The 634-nt window shown below is 63.9% G+C and overlaps 1 protein-coding gene across 1 annotated transcript in view; it reads left to right on the top strand.

Annotated features, from left to right (window-relative positions):
* ETH_00043065 (uncharacterized protein) overlaps window positions 1–532 on the top strand; it is a gene marked incomplete at both ends in the record, with an annotated part of 2066 nt that extends 1534 nt beyond the window's left edge. The window contains one exon of the mRNA XM_013374877.1: window positions 73–532. Coding sequence (XP_013230331.1) covers window positions 73–532 — 460 coding nt within the window. The remainder of the gene's footprint in view (window positions 1–72) is intronic.
* Window positions 533–634: the final 102 nt, after the last annotated feature.

Here is a 634-nt window from a genome sequence, read left to right as displayed (position 1 = left end):
CCGCCGCTGCTGCTGCTGCTGCTGCTTCAGCTATCGCGTGTGCTGCTGCTGCTGCTCCTGCTGCTGCTGCAGGTTTCTGAACGCGTTTGGGTCGGTGCTGAATGTGCCGTGGCGCTTTGACTCGCTGCTGTCTTCTCTTGCTGCAGTGAGCCCGCCGCCAGATGTGCTGCTGTGTGGCTTTTTGCTGCACCTTTCGAGTTTTTCATTTGACTACTTGCAAGAGCTGCAGCAAATTGATGCTGCTTTGGGGGCGGAGGAGCAGCAGCAGCAGCAGCTGCTCGATGACGCTGCTGCTGCCGCCGCCCTCGCCCACACCACGCCCCCCGAGCAGCAGCCCCCGCAGACCGCCCGCCGCCTGCAGCAGCAGCAGCAGCAGCAGCAGCAGCAGCGCGCTGCTGCTGGCACACAGGGCGGCAGACGCCCCAGGAAAAAGCCGCAGCAGCAGCGCCAGCAGCAGACGCAGCAGCAAGATGCAGCAGCAGACACGCCAGAAACCCCAGAGCAAAGCAACCCGCAAACGCCAACAGCAACTGTAGATTCGCAGCAGCAGCAGGCAGACGACGAGACGCAGACGCAGCAAGACTCCCAGCAGCAGCAGCAGCAGCAAGGCGCTGCTGCTGCTGCCCCCGGGACT

This window comes from Eimeria tenella, genomic scaffold (assembly GCF_000499545.2).
Source record: "Eimeria tenella Houghton genomic scaffold, Eth_scaff2336, whole genome shotgun sequence".
Lineage (NCBI taxonomy): Eukaryota > Apicomplexa > Conoidasida > Eucoccidiorida > Eimeriidae > Eimeria > Eimeria tenella.
Note: the sequence above shows the minus strand (reverse complement) of the source record. Positions and strands in the feature narration are given on the sequence as shown.